This window comes from Motacilla alba, chromosome 10, assembly GCF_015832195.1.
Source record: "Motacilla alba alba isolate MOTALB_02 chromosome 10, Motacilla_alba_V1.0_pri, whole genome shotgun sequence".
Classification (NCBI taxonomy): Eukaryota; Metazoa; Chordata; class Aves; order Passeriformes; family Motacillidae; genus Motacilla; species Motacilla alba.
This window is the reverse complement of record NC_052025.1, coordinates 6362787-6382853: the sequence shown is the minus strand read 5'-3', so window position 1 is coordinate 6382853 and position 20067 is coordinate 6362787. Positions and strand designations below refer to the sequence as shown.

At 38.7% G+C, this 20067-nt stretch overlaps 1 protein-coding gene across 8 annotated transcripts in view; it reads right to left on the bottom strand.

Moving 5' to 3' along the window:
- Window positions 1–20067, bottom strand: part of THSD4 (thrombospondin type 1 domain containing 4) — a 244912-nt gene that overhangs the window by 51576 nt on the left and 173269 nt on the right. For all 8 annotated transcript variants that reach the window (XM_038146963.1, XM_038146962.1, XM_038146964.1 and 5 more), the window contains one exon: window positions 6727–6931. In XM_038146963.1, coding sequence (XP_038002891.1) covers window positions 6727–6931 — 205 coding nt within the window. The remainder of the gene's footprint in view (window positions 1–6726; window positions 6932–20067) is intronic.

The window sequence follows — 20067 nt, the reverse complement described above, 5'->3', positions numbered from 1 at the left end:
CTGGCTATGGTAAAGGTAATTAATACCACTTAATGTCAGAGCAAGCTGTAGGCCCCACACATACTGAAACTGCAGTTTGCAGGAGAAGACCATGAAATTATTAAAAATCACCATACAAACCCATTTAGCCATAACCAACCAACCACAATACCACACTTTTCAGCTCAAGGAAATGTGACCTATTCAATTTCTCAGGCCAGCATACCCAGTTAAACATAAAACCTGAAGGGAATCTGTCAGCAATTAGTGTAATATTAAATCACAGGCACTGAATTGGGTAGCTGCTAAAAAATGCATGTTTTCTGCTCAGACCCTGGGCTTCTGTGCATAAAATAACAGCCATGGAAAAGCACTTTCCTGGATAGGTCAGCACTACACACTTTAGTTTTGGGGCCATTTTTAAATCCCTGGTGAGAAAGAAGAGTTTCTTAGGAGACCCGTGTTGCTTTTGAATTAAGGCATGGCCACACAGAGAGCAATTAATTAAATCATTATTAATTCAGAGAATCAATATATCTACAACTAGCAATGCTAGCTAACTAAATTGAATTAACTTGAAAAGTCAGAATCTGCTCTGTGACTCAGGTCTCTTCTAAAACTGACATTGAATTGAAATTTTTAAGGTGCCCCAAAATTTCTAAAACAAATTAATTAATGGCCAATCTGGTAGAGTCAGAAAATATTTGACCAAATATAGAATCTGAAGCACTGAAGGACAAGACTGAGTGGAGACAAAGATATAAGGCAAAGCCAATAACCATGAGTTATCAACTTATATTGCCAGTTCCGTGTTTTTATTAGAATGTTTGATTTGCAAACATTTTCCAAAAAACCCCCAAGTTCTTCCTCTTCCTGTGTAGTATTTCCTGACTCTGCTGTTCAATATCCAGGAAACAGGGACACAACAGTTTCACTAGGATGCCTAATCACAAAAAGCATTTCTTAGGAACTTTATTCAAAATGTGCTGCCTGTTCAGACACTAACAATCCACTCTTAAGTTTCCTTATGGTTTGAACTTGCTGTGTGAAACTGAACTTCAGTTTATTTAAGAAGTGATTCCTTAAATCTTTTCTCCACATTTTGGAGCACATTGTTGCTGTACTAAGAAACATCTTTGTTGTTTAACTCCAGCAGAGAACGGTCAAGAGTACAAAGGACAAAAGGTAAAAAAAATAGTTATTCTTATCCAGATATTGTAATTACATTTGTTTTTAAGAAATGCATTCAGGAAGCCACAGATGTAAGAGAGACACTCCAACTCAAATGCACTGACACATCCAGGGATGCACTCAATGATTAATGCAATGTTCAAGTCCTTGGGAAGGTCTCAAATCCATCACAATAAACATACATAATAGCATAGCTTTGGGTTACAGCACTCCATAAACTCAAATGCCAAACTGCAGGCTTTGGTTTTGAACAGAAATGTGAGAATTATCAATAGAGCCCTGACAGTCCTTGTGCAGTGGGAGAGACACTGAGCCCAAGGCACACTGAAGCAATGGAACAGCAGCTTATTATAAGCAGATCCCTTGTACAGAGTTCATTCCAAACCCTAAAAATTCCCATGTGCGTCCTCTCCTCCATATTACTATATTCATTGCATCTTTTTTGCACAGAAACTTTTAATCTTGTGCAAAAAATACAATTGAAAGAATCATTAACAGCAATTAAAAAGTATATTTTGAAGTATATTAGTTGACTTAATAAGCACCACATGAAGGAAATCAATGAGCATATATATTATAAAGCTCTTCACACGATCACAGCAGTGCCTCTAGCAATGTTTGTCTTCTAAATTCCTGCCAGTGTTCTAATCTAATGCCTTTATTTGCTGTAATTTCAAATCTCTAAAGTGATTTCGAAATGTTATTTTAAGTTCAAGAGTTGCTAACAATCTTTCATCATGAGATGTATTGTTTAAATGTTATCTGCTGCAGAGAATACTGAATAAAAATGGTTTTCAGAGCCCCATTTCCTTTTCACAGCCCCATTAGTATCAAGCCCTGTTGTTTTCATACAACAAATTCCTTAAAATCACATTCCTGTTCAGGAAAACCAATATTCACAATAGTGCTATTAACGTCCCTTGGACCTTTGTTTAAAAAAATATTAATCTCCAACTTTTATTTTAATCATAAATTGTGTATACTGGCATGTGCTAATAGAAGATGCTAGAAATAGCAGAGTATCATTTTACAGAAAGCAGGGAAAATGGATTAGATCCAAAGATGTCTCTATCTCATTCAGTGGCTGAAGCGACTTAACTCCATGAAAAACAAAACTGAAATACATAATATATTCCCTGAAGGAACTGTAATGAGCTTTACAATTAGCAGTTAAATAAGTTCACTATGAAACAAACATCTTTGTAGAAAATAGCATTCAAGTAAGAAAGAAAATGTGAGGGGACTTGCCCACACTGGGAATTCTCCACCTTCCCTTGGACAGAACCTCAGAACCCTGCAGGCCTGCGATGGCAGGCAGTGTGTCTGGTACCTTTTCCTGCACTCAATCCCAAACCCACAGGACTCCACACTCGGACAACTGCCCCAGAAACAAACTGTTCCTTGAGTTACAGACCTTACCAGATTATCTCAATTGAAGTTCATTGTGCAGTGTATTTCAAAACTAACACATTTTCAAGCACTGTATCGTTCAATTCTGCATCAAGCTAAATTTTAATTTGAACTGCTGACACCTCCTTCCCCACAGATTGCCTTGCAGTTGAGGCTGTGGATAGGGATAGCAACCAGCTTCTTTCAATTAGGTTTTCAAGAAACAGTATGAAAAAAAAGGCACATTCTAAATAATCACTTCAGATCTGTGTTATCTGGCTTTAAATTCTGCCATTATCTCAAATCCCAATCCCAAAGATGAAGAAGTATTTATACTCCAACCCACATGTTTTGCAGCACAAGTGCTGTAACATGCTGGTCCCACTGAAGGTATCACGGTCCTACTTAATTCAGTGGCAAGTTTCCCATGTCAGTGTATGAGAACTGTCCAGATGATGATTACCAGTGGGATAAAAAGTATGTCTTTGTCTCTAGCATGTGACAGAAGTGCTTTGCCAATGGAAAGGTCTGGCCAAGGTCAGCAGTTCTGTTACCAAAAGGTTCTGTTACATGTGAGCCAGTAAGAAAATACTGCTGAAAACAACTCTGAGAAGTCATTCTGACACAGCTCAGGGCTGTGCAGCCTATAGCCTTCTCTACTGATAGAGTTGGTAATACATAGCTTTTTCTCTTAACTGTAAAAAAACCACAGGAGTAAATATACAGCCTGATGAATACATCATTAATAGTTATGAATAGCTGTTATACAGCACTCCAACTGGACTGCTTTCTTTCCCAACAAACACGCACTAGAAAACCAGCATGAGATGTTTCCTGGGGAATTTCAGATACACCTCATGGCTCTATTAGTCTGCTTTGGCTCACTAAGACACACTAGTTAATGTTCCAGCCCATTCTCAACTTGACTGCTAAAATATTTTCCTTTATCACATCGACACTCTTCCTTACAGTAAAGATCCTCAAGAAATGGAAAGCCTAAAAGGAATTGGAATACTTGGGCAGGGGGAGAAGAAAATACTCTATTTGTGCTGTATGAAATTCAATTCATTCCAAACTGGGATTTTATGAAAAGTTAATTACAAAGTTCCCTGAACAACCAATTAGCCCATCTCCTTTAATCTGCATATTCTGACTACCCAGAGAACATTCTAGAAACACTTTAAAGCTTTATATACCATTGCCATGCTTTCTCTTTTTAACAGAAGTTTATTGTTTTCCAGTGGCAAGAACTTAAAAATTTTATTCTGGAATCACTCCAGCTTGTATGCAAAAGCCAAAAATGCAGTCCTCAAAATGAGAAAACTCAGTAAACTGAATCGTATTCAGCAGAAATGTTAGAACTGTGCTTTTTTATGAGGTCTTTACAAAAATGAGCAATAGACTAATACAAAATAGTTCACAAAAGCAGTATGGAGAAGCTTTCAAACATTTGGATGACTTCTAGCGGAGTTTGAAACTCATATTCTTGCCTGCTTTTGCCAGCACCTCCCGATTTTAAAGAAATACCTCCTTGTGAACACTTTCCTAATAAGTCACTTGCATAGTACTTTAGAGGAAAGTGTGGAGCTTTGTAAACCTGCTTAATGAAACCACATGGAACCCAAGACAATCTCCCAAACAGAGAAAAACAGAGTAACTGATACCTAGGAACACCTGCCATCATCTCCCAAAAAAAATCTTAATGACATTGAGCTGACTTCCAATTTTGCACTGAAGAAACTAAAATGTAGAAAGTGAAAGGAAAACCAACAGCAACCAACTTATGCTCCTTGGAATGGTGCTTATAAGCAGTTCTGATGGCTGCAACTGTATTGTGTCAGAATAAGCTATTGAAAATTCAGTTTTGCAAAGCACTCAGCTAATCCTTAAAGGAATGGCTGCCAGGGTAATTTTCTTGTTGCTGCTGCAGCATAAGGATTATTTTAATTTTTTATTGTTATTTTTAAAGTTTGAAACTTCTGCCTATGACCATAAATACAGAGAAAACAGCAAACGCCTGATCTGAGTTTTCAAGTTTCCCAGATCCACCAGTGTTATGTGCACTAGAAAAATGTCTAAATTCTGAATGCTATTTTATCAGTGAGAAATTTGTGACCACCAGTATGCCAAAAACCCAACTGCATAATTACCATTTCACTTGTGCAATAAATTGTTTGACAAGCCTCTCTCTTAGTTTCAGCTTTCTGATCTGCTTGAACATGTTCATTTTTGTCCTGGTGTAACTCACCTGCCTCAATAAACCAAATTTATTGTGTAAGCAGAGTGGCTGGAATCCTTCTAGGCTGGAATTACATCCTCAAGAATTCCTAACATGGGAGGGAGCTGGCAAATTTAGTAGACTAAATCCATACCAGCACTTTTAAATAAAACATATGAAATGGATAAAAAACAAAAAAAGAAAGAAAGAAAAGACGATAGCATAAACCAAGAGCTCAGGGGATAAGGAGCAGCATGGGAAAGAAAAACTCTATCACTTTCCCATACATGCCAACAGCCTGGTTATTTTTGAACAAAAATGTTACTCTCTTTCTGTCCTGCCCATTACAAAAATCTTCAAGTGGCTCAGGACATTTTAATATAGTTAAGAGAGTTTTTCTGTCAGCTGTTTCCAGATGCTGGCACATAAATCTGACAGAAAAATTACATTCAACTCCATGATTTTATATTTTCGTAATGTGACTATTTTCACTGTACTGCCAAGTCAGCTATGTTCTCACCCATTTTCTACCAAATGCAGAAGTATCCATGGAAATTCTTTAGAAAGAATTATTGGTTTAGTTCATCATCAATTAAGTTAAGTGTTGATGGATGCTATACAAACTGTTCTCATGAAAAAACAAATGCTGGTGTATATTGGTATATAATGTATCAAAATCTCATTTGGATGAAACCAAGACAAATAAGAACTGAGAAGACCACCCAGAGAGTAGGTTCAGAATATTTGGCTTTCTTGGAGTGAGGGTAGCTTACTCTATTTCTTCAATTTTGAAGTAAATTTTTGGTAAAATTATAAAACTCACTTTCCAGTTCACACTGTTCCCCATAATAAACTCCCATCTACAGGCAACGTTTCTGTGGAACTCATTCCAGCTTCAGCAGGAATTAAGGGGAAGAAAGTAGAAAAGAGAGTAAAAGCAATTCCACAATGAGCACTTTCCTTTTTTGTACCTGAGCAGCAGCTGAGATGCTTTACCCACCAGAAGGGAGATAAAGCAGCAGTCCAACAAGAGGACTGGCATTTGGAACTTCTAGTACAGCTAGACAGTTTCTAGCAATAACCACACCAAGATAGCACAGAAGTTCTCAGGTGGCTCCAATTTTACCATCTGCAATGGTAACTCTTAAGAGCAATCTAAAGATGGCGAAGATAAAACTGAAGGGTGAGGGGCAGGTTTTATAAATCATAAGTAACTCTTCTCTCTCCAGTCCACTCATCAGAAGTGCCTACAAAACATGCACAGTAGACAAACTAAGGGCTTTGTAACCTGGGAACATGACAGGTTACAGTGTTTAATGCCCCAGTTCATTAATGCACACCAGACTGATAGAGATCTGGTATAAATTCCACAGTCTCTAATTTGCAGCCCATTATACACATCTTGGAAGTATACATTAAGACGTTATGTTACTATAAATATTCCAGGATCCTCCAAGGTTTGAATTAAGGACCTGCTTCTGAATAAACAATTGTACAAAGAACTTGGATTCTGTGAGTACCTCCTCAATATCAAATTATCTCACTTTAAAAGAACTGAAACTTTTTGGCAATCAGATTCTCTCTTCTCCTCAAGCAGCCTTTTACATACACAAGCATCTGCTTGGCTGGATTCTTGACTGATCAGAGAAGGTTAATGATGTGGGAAAGGGAAACATCACAGCGGAACTGATTAAAAAGAGAAACTAAAGCCAAGTCAGACAGACAGGGAAATAAATTGTAACAGGTCTACAATGCTTGTCATGCAAGATCAATGTAGAATTAAAAAAAGCCAGTTAGTTCTGATCAAAACACCTGTTAAATGATTTCTTTTCTTTCCTCTCTTCTTCTTGACATTGATTTCACACTGCTCAGAAGGCCTTTCCTGGCATAACCTCCACCCAGTTGCACTAGCACACAAAGCATTCTTCATCCACTGAGATGCAACTTACCCAAATAGTTGTTGCTCTTTGACATCTCAGTAATGTTGATTTTAGTAGCTCCTTCAGGAATTTCCACTATCTTGTGGTAGCCAAGATTTGTTAGCGTGTGTTTGAAAACTCCAGACACAACTTTGCAAGCAGTGTTGTCCCCTCCACATATTCCACACTTGTCAATCACCTTGTCAGAACCCAGATAGTCGTCACAGCCAATGCTCTGCAAAATAAAGTAAGATTTCTTTTTCCAAGATCTTACAACTGCAGACTTCGGACACAACAACTGAGAACAGCATGATTTTCAGAGAAGAATCAATTCTGAAATGATTTTGTGAATTAGCATTTCAGCCAGTCTTCCATATGGAAAAAACCAATAAAACCCAAAGGGTTCTCAGACTCGGTGCTTTCAAGGTAGCCAACAGGTTTTTACATCCTGCCAGGCAAAATCCAAGAACACACCACGAGCAGTAATGCATTGATCATGCTGACTGCATACTCATCAGCTGAAAGAGAAGCTGAACAATGAAGTTCCCACAGCTGCTGCTCAGGAAAGAGGTGGAGAGCTTTGATTTTGTTATAATTCAAAACAGGCTTTCTACAGAAGCAGAACTACTTCCTCTATAGTCTTGTCTTAATCTCCTCTAAAAGTGAGCACTCAGCCTATTCTCACCAAAAGAGGTATGTGAGAAATCTTTATACTGCATCTAGACAGTTAGAGAAGAAACCCACCTGTTCATTGAGTAGAAAACCTTCAACCCACTCAGTAACACACACCAGGACAGGATATTTTAAAACAAAATAATTTCCTAGAACCATAGGACAGTTTGTGTTAGAAGGGAACCTTGAAGATGATCCAGTTCCAGCCCCTTTGCCATGGGCAGGGACCCCTTCCTCTAAACCAGATTGTTCCAAGCCCCATCCAACTGATCTTGATTTGTACTATCCATAAAACAGCTTTAAAGATGAGATGCTAAAGGAATCCTGGATGACCAGGGATATAACTGTGTTTTTGCAAGAACAACACTGCTGGCCATTTTTCCTAACAGTTTAAAAAACAACTTATCTAAGATAAATCAGCTTCTGTTTTGTGACAACACAAAAAACACTTCAGCAGCAAGCCAAGGAAGAGATCTGATGTCCTGGAATTTTGATATTGGTTATGACCTAAGTATAGCCTGGAGATAAGTAGGAATTTGTGACTGGCTGACAGCTAAGCAGCGTACAGACAAACCGCACAGGATTTACTTCTGGAGGACAGGCTTGAATTTGACTTGGCTAGTGAGAAAGCTCCAGATCCTTAGGAGACAGCTTTAAGATAAGCAGCAGATATTTAATGTACCTCATGACAATACCTTTAAGTTATTAATGAGCAGAAAATCAGCTGCATGCAATCAGAAACTCTGTATTCCTCAGAATAAAATTTGGTTTCATTTGTGAAAAGGGTAGAAATGCCCAACTCAGGGCTTGCTGTTATAGGCATCACTGTACCCATGCTTTGGAGACAAGGCATTCCCCAAACCCTTTACAAACAGGGCGTAGCTGATCTACCCAGGGCCAGAATGTACAATAACAAAACCCTTGCAACCCACACCCCCCCCAAAAATCACACAGGCTACTTTCTGACATCACATGAACCACTTCATCCAGCCACCTTCACACAAGGACATTGGGGGTCACAGCATAAGGAGCTTGCCAGAATACCAGACATCTGGGGTTACACTCCCATGGTAGTCCATTGACAGATAACTCAGGAGAAAGATCTGAGAGTGATCAACAAAGGAATTCCAGCAACAACCACAAATATCATGAAGTAGTAGGACTTCACAGTGAGACAAGTACTGGCTTTATTTACAGCCATTGGAGCCAGCAGTACTGTGTTCTTCCTCCTCAGCACATCAACAGCAATACTGGAAAATCAATCAAAATCTCCCAAACCTTAAAGAAAACATAACTAATTTCTGTCACAGATTTTGAAACAAAATTTTATTTTTCTACTTCACCACTGTGTCCTATAACGAGATACAAAAATAATGACGTCCACAAGGTGGCACTTACAATCCTTGTGAAATCAAAATGTAGGTCTTTGCAAAACAATAAAAAAATTGAATTTCTTACACCTAAACATGAAGTTGATATTGCACTTCTTTACAAATTAGCCTTTACCACATAAGTAACAACTCCTGCTGCTCTGTTACCAGTAATACAGTCTTTACAATTTTCCAGTCAACCCAAGGATTTCTTTTGCTTTGGAATGAAATAAAATGTTCTACTAAACTGAAATTAAAAAGAAATCTAAACTGTTTCTTCTTGTATCATATGTTCTCCTTTTCTGGTAACCAGGTGGATTTCATTTATCAATCATAAATAAATGTTTTAATCCAAATCCCCATGTCTTTTCTCCAAAGAGATCCTCACTGACTTCAAATCTGACATCAACTGGAAATTTGCCAAGTCACAGCAGTCGGCCTCTTTATGGATTTGACAGGGCAGAATTCTATCAATTCCATGGTCTTCACAATGCAAAATTTACTAACAAACTTAAAAGACTTTTGGGTTTAAGTGTGTCAAACAGAAGTATGTATGTTATTTTTCGTTCACATGAATTTTTGTGTAAAATTAAATCACTTCCACTGAGTCTGGGAAAATGAGAAAGATCAAGTTAGGAAGCACCTGAGAAAATTTTATGTACACAAATCTTTGGGACCAGATGAGGTCATGGTGACTGGTGGTGATGCCTAAAAAGTAACTGCCACATCCATCTTCATTTAGGGCAAGAGGACCCGAGGCTCAGTTGCAGGTTGGTCACCCAAACAGTCCTCAGAAAGACTGCAGAGCCAATCCTCATGGAAGTCATTTCCAAATGTAGGAAGGATAAAAAAAACAAAAAAAACCCCAAAAACAAACAAACAAACAAACAAACAAAAAAAAAACCACAAAAAAAAAACAAAAAACAACAAAACAAAACAAAACAAAAAAAACCCCACCAAAAAAAGAAGACTGAGATAAACCATCATGGATGTACCAAGGTCAAGCTGTGTCTGAACTTTGTGATTCACTGACAAGTTCAGCCCATGAGTGGAGAGGAATGGATGTCCTGTGTCTTGACTTTAATGAGGCCCTCAGAGTCTCCCTCAGGATCTAACAGCCACACTGGAGGAATTCAGACTGGGAAAGCTGACAATAAGGTATTGACAGTAAGGCATCACAGACATACTGCTCATGTAATCCTTCCCCTCCAGGCAGGAGGTACAGCAGATTAGGAACAAGGAAGCACATACTGCTTTGGCATCTGAAAGCTCTGGCTCCCCATCTTTCAGAATAACAGTGTGCATTAGTGGACTTAGATTCCTTTCCCAGACAGTCAGTTTCTGATATTTTCACCCCAACTTCTATTTCTTGCCTTTGGCAAGTCTCTCTCCTCTCCACTAGGAGGGACACTAGTTTTTCTGAGTTTTTTCCTCCAAAGTCTAAGTAAGTCTGCCTAGAGATTGGCTGGATGGCTCTCCCCTCAATGTGTGAAGAAGCTGAGCATAATACTACTACTTTTCTCTGGCTACTGTTAAAATCTTTGACCTTCACATATGATCTTAATTCCTTTCATTTCTCTGCCTGTGAAGGGTAGTAAATGAGACCCCAATGAAGATGTTCTGACTGCTAGAGAGTAATAGCCAGCATGTGCCATTTTAATAGCACAGCAGGGAAATGCCAGCACAGCCCGTGTTTGAAGCATTTTACTGCAGGAGGCACTGCCTGTGTACAGACACCAGGGCAAGGTTTGGTGGTACGTGTTCTTCAGTGGAAATGAACTGAACAGGCTGTTCAGCAGTGAGGAGCCATGAGCTCCTGCTACTTGAGCAAGAAGTAAACCTCATGCTTCAGAAAACCTCCCAAGGCAGAGCACAAGAAAGCCAGCAGAGCCTGCTTGTCTCACTTCAATGTCTCACATGTCTTCAAGGTCGCAGCCTAACCCTCATTTGCTTTACAAATCAAAGGAGCAATGCTGAGAATTTACATTCAACCACAGGATAACAAACAACATTCTAATGGCTCTCACTTGATTTGTGGTTAGCTATAACCATAATTTTTACCCAAACATTTGATCCTGCTTTGGCTTTCAAATATTTCCTGCTGTCCACAGACCTAATGCTCACAAATCTTTGATGCTATTTACAGCCCCTCACGATTAGATTGTGGTCACATCCAGATGTGGTCCACTTAATTAATCACAGATTTTCTTACCTGCACAATAGCTGGTTTCATTACCTATCTGTGCTTTAAGTTGACCTTCATTTGGTCAGATAAATTTCAGACAGTAAGAAGAAGCAAGCTATTCATTTTTGACAATGTTACGAATTCAAATTACATTTACAGTATGTGGATATGCACCAGTTTAGTGAAAAAAGCTACTCACATGAAGACATATAAAGACTCTTTCACTACGATATTCAATAGTTTCTTACTGGCTAGAAAATTACTTGAGAGAAAAAAGGTTTTATTCTTGTTACAATGGAAAAAGTAAAGCCATCCAGGAAAAGTAATCATGTGAAAAGATGGTCTTAGAGATATCAACTAATAACAGCTAATAAAAAAGGATTAAAAAATCTAAAGTATGCATCTCACACTGATACCTCAGACAGGAAAACAACTTCTCTCCTGTTGTTTTAAGGAAAGATACTCTAAATGGAACTCGTAGCTCTCCCATACACAAACCCATTGTAAGGTCTATGAAATCTGCCTAAACCCCCAGCAATAAAGACCTGAAATACAAACAGACCATTGCTGCCTGTCACCTATCGAAGCCAAGAGAGCTATTCAGCTTTGACACCCCACTCTACAAAGAGCTTATTAAAGGAGTTTACTCTAGTGTTTTGAAGTGGCTGTGTTAGCAGCATTTAAGAGTGAAGAAGATGAAGAAGCCTAATCCTAGTACGTACATTCCTTTGGCAAACACACCTCTAAAGGTGAGTGCAGGGCTTGTGGGCGTGTCCCCACTTGATCCCATGCAGTTCAGTCAGGAGCTCTCATTTCTGCCTTGGTTAGGAGGAATCTGTCTTACCCATTCCCAGGAGGCTCTGGCACTGAATCCAGCCACAGGCACATGAGGGAGAGTAGTTTCACCACGGCTGGACCCTGGGCCAGGCTGCTCCCATACCTGCTGCTAGACCACTCACAAGAACATCCAGGGTCCTGGGGCTTCAGTTCTGAGGCTTTGTACTTTCAAACTAATCAGACTGCTCACATTCACTAAGAATGGAAATACTGTGACAGGAAAAAACACCAGAAGTACCTCAAATTGAAAGGTTGACTATTTTTTTTTTGTTATCTGAACATTAAATTTGCAACTAGAAGCTCCATACCCTGAAAGTTCTAATGCGCAAATGTACAACAGGTCCATATCATATATGCATCTCTAAAGTGCACTAATTGTTTTTTCACTTCAGGAAAGTTAAAACCACAAGGACATTAAAGCTGCTCTAGTACAAAAGCAGACTAAATATAATCTGAAATAAATATTCCTAGATCACACATTAACAAAACACTCATGTCTGCTTGAATATACCGATCTGTTGCAAATATGCCAGATTACTTGATAGCCCAGATTCAGCAAGAGTAAGCAAACTCTGTGCTTCTGTTTAAACAACTCAACTGCAAAAGCAGAAAACCATTTCAATATCTAAGATCAGATACCAACTCCACACAATATAGCTCTTTAAGAAGGGTATCTTCTTTTCTAAAATTTGTATACAAAGTGCATATTTACAATGTGGAGCATAAGGCCAAAGCCTTCAAAACTGCAGACAGGGCTTGGATATACAGATGTTCTGAATTCAGTAACAGTGCAGTTTGAAAATTCATGAAATGATTCTCCAAATCTAGCCTAAATTGACCGTGTTGGCAACGACAAGAAACAGTTAACCAAAATAATACAATTCACGTAGTTGATGTTAACTCTATGCCTTTTTAAAACACCTCCTATCTAAGTGGCTAAAGCTAATGCATGTCAGCACCACCCTGATCATATCTCAGTATTAGTGTTGGCAAGTAGTAGTGTGCCATTTTAGGATTCAATGAAAGGTCTCCACAATTCTCTTCAAAAGGGTGGTACTTCAGAGAACAAGTGTGAAACCCCATATAACCTCATCAAAGTTCAAGCTGTTTCCTCAATGCCCCACACTGACTCCCTGAAAACCCCGAAATGCTGCCTTTTCATTCCTTCCTGAGCTTTTACAATACCTACCATTTTTATTTTCTGGTTCATGAATGTCATAAAGAGCATAAACAAACAGTAATAACATTTGAAGCCAACCTGAGGAAGAGAGTGAAGAACACAAATAGTTTCAGTTATGAGTGGTGCTCAGAACAGCCTCCTGAGCCACTTCAGGCAAACATTCACCTCTCCCACACAGCAATGAGTCACTGCTTCTATGGCAACTGTTTCATTGTTTCAAAGGAACTTCTTTGGCACGGCGACCTTTTGATGCTGTTTTTGTCCTGCCCTTTAGGAACAGGAGATGGAAAAGATGCCAGTCCATTTTGCTATTTGAATAATGCAAAAATACAATCTGTTTTTTTCTGAAAAATCAGAAGTGGCTGAGCAGCCGCTCCATAGTGCAGGAGACAACTCCAATGGCACAGCCTGGAGTGGAAGCCTCCATTCAATACAGTTCTATTTTCTCCATCCTTGGTGCTAAACAGCTACACAGTATCACCCCAATTAACATCCATTTAAGCAGTAGAGGTGATTCACCCAAATAAACACAATTCATTTACACAAATACAAATGCTCTCTCTTCTCACCATATGCAGCTGTAACTGCATACTTGCAAATACTTGCAAAGAAGTCTTTCAAACTTACAGGTTCAAGTTTTCTACTTCTTAATGCAAAGCTCCATTTGAGTTTGAGAGACTGAAATACTAAAGTTCTGCCTGTCCTATCGAAAATAATAGCCCTCAAAACACAGAGCTGGGGGCAGGGAGGAGTGTTGTGCAAATGCCCTGGAAAACACGTGGAATCTCAGTGTTCTGGAGTTTTACATACTCCTGTTGACTAGAATTTAGGAAAGGAGGCAGTGCACCCTAGCCCTGTTACATGAGTTAAGTACAAAGTCCATTTAACACTCAAGCATCTGCATTTTTGGCTGTACATCAGTGCTGTAGGGGGAGGAAATGTGCAAATCCAAGAGGGAGGAGACCACAAGAGCTGAATATGTGATGGCACATAAAGCTCCTTCCAAGTGTGTGACCGCATCACAACTGGCAGAAACAGGAACACCCATTTCCTACAAATACAACGAATACCTGTGAACATTTCTTTGTGGAAGACTCCACACAGCTGCAGATCACTTCTCTTCAGGATCTCATGTGGCCCTGAGCATTCATCAGACTTTTTAGATTTATCTTAAAAAGAGATGATCCTTTGCTCTTCAGCCAGCAGGGACTGGATTTAACTAGTGCCTGGTTCTGAACACAGAGTGGCTGGAAGGTTTGTGCCACAGTCCTATGCTGATTGCTCAGAACCATCCCTCCTGATTAAAAGGAAAAAATACATTTACTATCATGTGAAACAGTATTTCCAGGAACTGCTCTTTTACCTGTTCAAGCTCTTCCTTGACAATCGCACAACCAAGGTGTGCAGTAGATTCCCTTGGCTCACATTCTCCACTCTGCTTTACTGCTCCTGGGTTTAAAGGAGTTTTACCCAAACAAATCCTTTTCTATTCAACACACTAAAACACTGTTCTGAATTCATCTGGTTTGTACTGCAGGTGGGAAGTTTTTCTACTATGTGATCTTCACCTGCTTGTGTGAAATTACTTGCAGAGATGAGTTTTCTTTTCACAATGGGAGTTTGTGGTAACAGACTTGGAACACTAGCACCCCATCCCTATTTGTAGAGCTCGTGTGAAGAGAGGCAGAATAAAGTTCTGCAAAAACACTTGACTAAAATTATGCCTCTTCCTATAACAATGACTGTGATTAATATAAAGATAATAGTTACATTGAACAGTGTATTTTTAGACAAAAACAAACCCTCCTTTTCACTTGTTTTAATAGACTTCTTACAAGAGGCAAACCAGTTTACATTATTTGTCATGCTCAAATACTATCAAATAACAGAATTTATGTTTTGAGTAACATTTCTGCAGACAGAAACCAGGGAATTTGGTTCTTTATAATTTGTCTATTCTCCTCTTCAATCAAGTCCAATTCTTAGGATGCTGATTTTCCTGTAACTCAGAACTGCAGACCAAAATACCTTTTCTAGGATTCTAAACCTATTCAGACAAGAGCAAAGCAGATTTTCACAGAAAACCACAGCTTAAGAATGGCCTTTCTCCAGAAAACGCCACTGAATGCACCAAGTTCCTTCCTCTGTTACCTGTGGATAGGACTTCATGGGGGTTAAATTTAGCAGCTTGTATTACAGAAGAGGTAGTCCTGAAACCTAAGGGTGTTTTAAAGCTGCTATTAAACTAAGCTGCTTTAAACATCTCAAAGCAAACATGAAAAGGCAAGAAATACTAGAATTCACAGTGATTTGACCTATCATTAAAGATCTAAAATTCCCTTTGTAAAATTTCAACATTTTTCTGTATTTTAGCAGCTTTTTAGTACTTGCCAAATCAAGACATATGGTCAGGTATAAGCAATACTCTATTTAGTATCTTGACATATTTCAATGCTGCAGCCCTTTAAATATTTTTATTTCTGTTAATCAGAGAGAAGATGTGCAAACCATCACTGACGAGGTCCCTGAGTAATGGAAAACTGTATGCATTTCTCTATTTTGATTGGCTTACAAAAAAATGGGGCCTAATGCCCTCCTCAGAAGAAGAGTATGTTCAACTTCACCATTGTGTCAATAATGACTTCATCCTTAATTTGCTCCAGAAATTCCTGGCTCTTAGTATTTTCTAGCTAATGTGAAGATATTCAGGTGAGAAAAAAAGAAAGCCCAAGTATGAAGAGCATCAGAAGAATCTAAAGGCAGTGAATGATCAGGCCCTTTGAGTGATTAGATTCAATCACCAAAACTCTCCCACTATATTACAAGAACACAGGAACATGAAGTCCTCGCAAGTCACATCAAAGGTTTGTTATCCAAAGGCATCAATAATGGGTGCATAAGAGTGATCCTAAAGCTAGGAAAAATGTACTCTATTTTGTCAGAATGTTTCCAGGCTGCATTTTTACTTTGAGGCACAAAGACTTCATCAAACATAATCAATTTCTATCATTTAGTAGTCCTTTATTGAATATGCTTAGCTTCCTTCCTGAAATTTAGGAGGCCTAATTCCTGTGTCAGTCAGTTCCACTACATGCCACATCCTCTTTGTTTGAAAATAGCACTGGGTAATTTCTGCCAGTGACTCAGAGATCTTGTACTGAAACAGACAACAACAATCACTTCCTCTCCACATTCTCCATGAACTCTCAGGTTTTATGGACTTCACTCAGTCGTTCTCACCCAAGTTATTGTTTTTCCAGACTGAAATGTTCAGCCTATGGAATCCCGCTCATGTTACTCCATTCCCTTATCATCTTCATTGGCTTAACTGCATCTCCTGTGCTTCTGAACAGCCCCACATGAGCTGGGGAGGCCACACATTTGAGATGCCACACGTATGCTCATCCATCTGTACACACTCCTATCCAGAAACACACACAGTGTGCAGCAAACCTGCCCTGGTTTGCGCTGCTTTCTTCCTAACTGCTTTCTTTTTTGAGGCATTATGTTCATTTCAACACTCATATTCTTCCTTTCCTAATCTCATTGTTTGAATATTACTTACTTTAGTGCCTATGCAGGAGGCCCTTACATCTAATAACTAATCTTATCTAATAATCTAATAACTTTTAATAAAGCTAACTGGTTTTAAGATGTTTTTTAGAAATGCACATTTTTCAAAAGTTCAGTCCTGGTTTAAATATCATTATAGGCTCTGCGCAGACAGAGCCACAACCACATTCACAGTGTTTTCTCAGGATGGAACTCATTAAAGGTTTGGTTAATTTTGGCAGGCTAAGCAAAAATCTGATATGCTTGCAAACAAATGCAATTGTACCACTTTCACAACTGACCCAATCATTTCTGAGTTCAGCCTACTGCTATCCCTCATATTCTTACCATATTGTTTGCTCTAAAATGTTTAGAGACAGCAACTCCTTCTTCTACTACCTTTCTTCAAATCACTTAAGAGCGCTTCATCTCAAACACTGTTTCCCTGTCTCACTGCAATTACTTCTCAGTACCTTTTTTCTGACATCTTGCCAGGTCAAAAGAGATATGAAAACTGCAAGCAGTTTTACAAGGCGAAATTTTTCTCCAGAGTATCATCCATTTTGGAATGCCCTGTAAAAGTCACAGCCACAACACTTGGATTCTTTGGGTTTTGAGACAGCCCATCTAACTTCTCCCAGAGCACTGAAGCTGCAGTTAGATTCCACAACTTCTTCCAGCAGTTTTTGTGCTATAGCAAAGACAATCACAAATGCAACCTCAAATCGGATTTCCTTTGGTTGTCAGTGAAAGGGTGAGATCAAGCTAGATAAATCAAGGGCACTTGATAATTACTGAAAACCACCTTACTGTAGACTCGACAGCTGTTCAAATACACAAATCTGAGTTTAAATTTTGTCATGACAAACATCATCTGAATTTCAAACACAAAGATGCCCCCTTGTAAAGCATGAAAACAGCTAAACGGAATGCAAGACAGTGTTTCCTAGATGACTAGAAAAAATGGATGTATATGCAACAAAGATCAGATTTCGGGGGTTTTACTTTTTACTGTGTTGCCCAAAGTCGGAACATCGTCACCATGTGTTTGCTATGCCCTTTGTATCCTCATTACTACTTGAACAAAAACCCTGCCAACTAGGATTTAAGCAAGTTTAATTTGAGGATGGTTCCTGTAAACACTTTACATCCTGGGGTTGGCACTACGAGTACTTACACCAGCACCATGGCCACTGCCTGCTCCTGGAGCTGCATCCAGCCTGCACAAGGCATTCACACAAGGAACTCATCCATTGGCCACGGCAGTGTCTGCACATGTTCGTATCAGAGAATACACAAGAAAGAAGCATCCAAGTTAGAGGCAGGTTATCTTCCCAGAGAGGGACATATGTTACACAGGAGGAGACAGAGGGGACTGCCTGAGTCATAATGTGATGAGATGGACTCTGAGTCACATCTGTCATCTGCCAGCTTTCAGCCCTCACATTCCCAAGCTCCAAAGGTTCATGGTTATCTCTCTTTTAGGCATTTCTACTTCCTGGATTGATATACTGGAGAGGGCAAAGGAATAATTTTTGAGTAGTCATCTAAACATGGATCAGGTATTCAGACTTTTTCAGCAAAGATGAATTAGAGAAAAGAATATATATTTAAAAAGTTGTTTCTCTTAATACTTGGAAAATAATTTTGACCACAGCATTTTTTTTACATTTCAAACCATAATGGTTTAAAATTAGAGATACTACAGTTGTCATTCTGTGACCCCCACTGATTACATAAGAAGGGACTGTACAGCAAGTTTGATGACTAACTGGGTGAATGGGAAAAGTTAATGGATATACAGGAGTTAATTCTGCCTACTTTAATCTTGGGGCTTTTATTTCCAAGTGCTTTTTCTCATGATACCAAAAAGAGTAGAGTTTTTGTATTGTGTAGATACTCCCTTACCTCCCCAAACTTAGAAAGCAAGTGATCTCATTTTATATAAATGAGGACAAAGGAAACTGGAAATTACTAACTGGTTTCAGACATTACCAGCTTTACAACTCTTGTGACCTGGTCTAACATACAGAAAATCCAACTCTTAGAAGCAATTTTGTAGGAAAAGTAAATGTGTGCCAACTTCTGCAGAATTCAATTTATAGTTGAGTACTACTGCATCCCAACACTGCTCCCCAGAATACACAAACCTTTCTAAGCCACATAGAATTCTCAGCTTTGTTCTGTAACAGATTTACAAGTTTTACCTGCTTGCAATGTGTAAATAAATGTCCCTATAGGTACACCACAGTTAGCAAATACTTGCATCTGTCACAATTTCAAAGTTAAAACAAAGAAATATTTCTTCTTTTTCTTTTTTTTTCTGAAAATAAGAAACAATATATAAAAATATCCCAGTGTAATACTCCTGTAAACTTCTGACTGTTCCATGCTGCTTAATATTACAGAAGTCAAGAATAGAGACTATGTGAGGGACCCTTGAGAGGGGAGAAGTTAGATTCACTGTCTTTCTAATAATTCCCTGTGTGAAAAGAACTCTAGCTCCTGCCAACAGACTAGTCCCAACTGGCTTTATGGTAGGGTTGTGTTTATTCAAGTGTTCTCCTTTATGAAGGAAAAACTTGGCTTTATTTCAAGGTAAAGAAAAAAAACCTCCAAGCAGCAAAATATTTTAAGGACAGATGTCTGATCTTGAAACAGCAGCTAACATAGCCAGAATATATCTGTGCAATAAATAATTACTCATTAGCCCTCTCTTTCAACTGCATGTATTTCTTTTTATCCATGATGTTGCTCACAAAAAAAGTAGCACAGAATACAGTGTTCTCTATTATCTCCTGGGACAACTTTAATTAATTTCTTTAATTCTAATAAATCTGAAATTCAATAACAAGTGTTTGGGAGATTTTTTTTCCCTCCAGGGGTTTAATTACGTCTGTTACACTTGGAACTGTGCTACAAGAGCTGTGAGGTACATGGCCCCAACAGCAGCAGCACCCAGGAACTTGATACCTCAGCAATCTCCTGTGAACCCAAGGACCACCATGACCTGTGCTTCATCCTGCACTGCTCACTGACGCTTGGCTCGTGTCCTTCCTCTCCACCTTGGTGTACCCACCTTGGAGACTACTTGACCTGATACAATTTCATGCCCAAAGAAAGAAAGAAATACAAGCAGAGCTGGTAACTATAGTAATGGCTAATATTTTCAAGTGCTTTCCAATAGTATCCCTGTTACTTTTAGATTGTTTTAGCTCTGCCAAAACTTAACAACCCACACTGAAAATTTCCTTGCCAAGGACTTGAAACAAGCTGAACATTTATTTTCAAAGAAAATAAACAGCAAAAATAATTTTTTTTTTCCCAGAACCTGGGATTAAATAAAATTGTGTGTTTTGCAAATATTTTTAAAAGAACTTATGACTGGTTTACTCAGAAATGCTTGTTCTTTTATTTTTAAGATTAGGGACTCAAAATTGGCAAGGAGACTGAGACAGTATCAAGGATGTGATCCTTGCTCTTCTTATGAAAAGATGCCCATGTCTAGTCAAGATTTAAAGCCCTGACTATCACTATGGCATCTGGTCAACACAACACACAAGTTAGGGACTGGG